We start from the raw sequence: 3,188 nt of genomic DNA on the forward strand, positions 1-3,188 counted from the left end.
CAGACGTATAAACTTGATCAGACACTGGGAAAGGTCACTCTAGGAATCCTCGATCCTAGTATGTGTGTGAGTCAGTGGCACCCCCCCCCCCCCCCAAAAAAAGAGATTTACACTTGGTTGTTTCCATAAATTTATAGTTACTTCTTCGTTTGTTTAAGGTTCGTCACTTTCTGATAAGTTGAGTTGTCTTATGCCCTTTTCGAAACCACGGCTTCGGCTTCAGGCTCTGTCCCCTCTCGCCTGAAGCCCTGTGCAACACGTGCGCAAAGCATGCGCAATATTTTCAAGCAACCGCGGGGCCAGGCTAGCCTGAGCCGAATATGGAGCCTAGCCGAAGCCGTGGATTTGAAAAGGCCAAAGAAACTTTTTAACAGAAATGGACGGTTGGTTGGTTCACTTTCGTTTCACGTACAGAACCAAGACGTCTTGATAAGGTATCTAACTCACTCCCCGTTGCCAGCCCAATCTTCCACTTGCAGGGCACCAGCTGCATTAGAGCAACTCTAAAGTTCTTGTTCAAACAAATATAAATCAAAGGATTTACGCAAGAGTTTATGAAGGCTAGGACTGCAAACAAGCGGTACACTTTACTCCCAAAGTAGCCAGTCGGTAGGGCGTTTAGGTTGAGTAGGAAATAAGCGACTTGATCGGGAGACCAGCAGATGATGAATATTATGACGACCATGAGGACCATTCGGATGACGTAAGCACGGCATCGCAGCAAGGAGAAGGCAGGGGATGAAGTCGATTCGTTCCTCTTAAGAAGTACAGTGGCCTGCTCTTGTAACTTTCTAATGGCGCAGTAATGGGATACCACCATCACAGTAACCGGGACGGCAAACTCCACCAGGAAAATACACACCCCGTGGAAGACCTGTAAGGCAGGACTGGGCCAAATGAGCACGCACTTGTTCATCGTGTCATCGACTCGTGTGATGTGAAAGTGTATGGAGTTAACACCAAGTGCGGAGATCCAGATAGCTGTAATGTAGTACTTCGTTCGGTGGGTGCTAAAGACTGTTCTGTGTTTGATGGGACGTACAATAGCGAAGTATCGCTCGAGTGACAATAAGGTGAGAGTGAAGATTGAAGCCACGATAGAAATCCACATTATGACGGCAGAATATGTAAAGATGCAATAGACTCTACCAACTGCTGAGTTGGGTACGTAGGTTAGAGACGGTATGGGGATTATAGCGACGGATGTGATGAGATCAGCAACGGCTAACATCACGATGAGTTTGTTGGAGTTGCTTCGATTACGGAGTTTCTTAACGTACACAATGATGACTAGACTGTTACCAAGGATACCGAAGAGTGCTAAGACGAGTTGAATGATGGTAAACCATTGCCAGCTGAGAGCCACAGCAACCAATGTGTCAACATCACTTGGAGATGTTGTAAAACCTTCCATCATGGTGTTCGAGTTTTGCTTTAGTAGCACTTTAATTTTCAATAGATGAAACACAATTGTACAAAGATTACAGTCAAAGCGCTTCGGGGGGAAATCACACCCACCCACCGTGTTCTGGGGCAGATATGTAAAAACAAAGCCCACTCCTCACTTTTTACTCAAAGGTTGCAATATGCGTGGGCTCTTTACGTGGTAGACTTGGTTCAAGTCCCGTTCTCATGTGTGTGAGAGGTCGCATATCGCGCCAACCACCAGCAAACAACTCGTTTAGCAGTGCGCGCTCGCCGTCAATTATGTGGTGGTCCCGTGCGGAACAGGTTGGGTATTGCAGAGCATCACAAAACAATAGTTTTCTGGCGATGGCACGGGATTGGGACTTGAGTCAAGTCTATCTTCATGAGTGTCCTCTGTACTACCGTATTCTTTACAAAACAGCGCATGTCTGAACAACCACACGTGACCCTCTCAAACTATCAAATCCAGAGCAAGAAATATACAACGGATACTTATTCAGAGGCTCTTGGACATCGAACCTCCAGTTCATCTTAAAGGGAGGAGAGTCGGCATCGTTGCTTGTAGTATATAAATGTGAAATTTTTATGAGCTAGGTCTGGGAGGGCACATCTTTTTTGATGTAAGTTTTTTGACTTTTTCCCTTCCCTGGACGGCCTGTGCTTATTTTAGTGTTTTGTCCGAAGAATTAAAATAAACAAAAATAAAATAAAATAAAATAAAATGTTTTGCACGCCCTCATATTCTATAGTTAAAGATTTAAGAGCCCCATAAAATCTATACATCAGTGTAAAGTTGACTTTACAACTTATTTTGTGGATGACATGAACCCTAAAAATGTGTCCTATTTGCCGAGAAAAGGTGTAGGGATGTTTTGTTGCTAAATTGTATACAACTCACTGGGGCTCGGGACTCTTAAGCTGAGGGTCACTGCAAAAACGTTGATCAAATCATTTGTTGGGCAAAGTAACTTCAACAATTATTGGTCGATAGTTGCCCAACAAAACCAATTGGTGTTGGACAAACGTTTTGTTTGCCAAATTTTTGTTTAAAAAGCGGAACAAAATTTGGGCAAGTGTTGGGCAAAGTATTCGTAATCTGAATGTATCATAACTGTTGGTTACACTTTTGTTTATTTGTTTATTTGTTTATTTGTACAAATGAATGTACATCCAACCTCAGTTCAGTGAAAATTTTCAAATATGCCGATGACACAGTGATTCTTGGACTCATAAACAACCAGCAGGAGGGGGAATATAGGAAAGCGATACAGAGCTTTAGCCAGTGGTGTAATGATAACTTTCTCATACTGAATCCTCAAAAAACAAAAGAGATTGTGTTTGATTTCAGGCATATTAAGAGAGGTGAACCTTCAGCAAATAGTATTACCCTCATTGGACAGGATATTGACATTGTGCAAAATTACAAATACCTGGGTACAATAATCGACAATCAATTGAATTGGAGTAACCATTGCTCAGCGCTCATCACAAAGGGCTGTCGGTTAATGTATTTTTTGCGTAAATTGAACTATTTTCATGTAGACAAGGAAATTATGATTCTGTTTTACTCATCTGTTATTGAAAGTGCTATTACTCATGATTGTGTGGTTTGGTACAATGGAGCAAGAAAACAAGATACTGGTAAAATGAAACGGGTTGTGAAACAAGCATCAAAAATCCTAGGGATAGACATCGATCTTGATGAAACTTGCAAAAATAAGGTTCTAGCTAAAGCAGAGGCTGTTGTATGTAACACCAAC

General features: G+C 42.3%; 1 protein-coding gene across 1 annotated transcript; it reads right to left on the reverse strand.

The window, feature by feature from the left end:
* Window positions 1–367: 367 nt before the first annotated feature.
* LOC117302659 (allatostatin-A receptor-like) lies at window positions 368–1,417 on the reverse strand. The gene has a single exon (XM_033786642.1). The coding sequence runs from the start codon at window positions 1,415–1,417 to the stop codon at window positions 368–370; it is 1,050 nt and encodes a 349-aa protein (XP_033642533.1).
* Between the last annotated feature and the right edge of the window lie 1,771 nt (window positions 1,418–3,188).

This window comes from Asterias rubens, chromosome 18 (assembly GCF_902459465.1).
Source record: "Asterias rubens chromosome 18, eAstRub1.3, whole genome shotgun sequence".
NCBI classification, from domain to species: Eukaryota; Metazoa; Echinodermata; class Asteroidea; order Forcipulatida; family Asteriidae; genus Asterias; species Asterias rubens.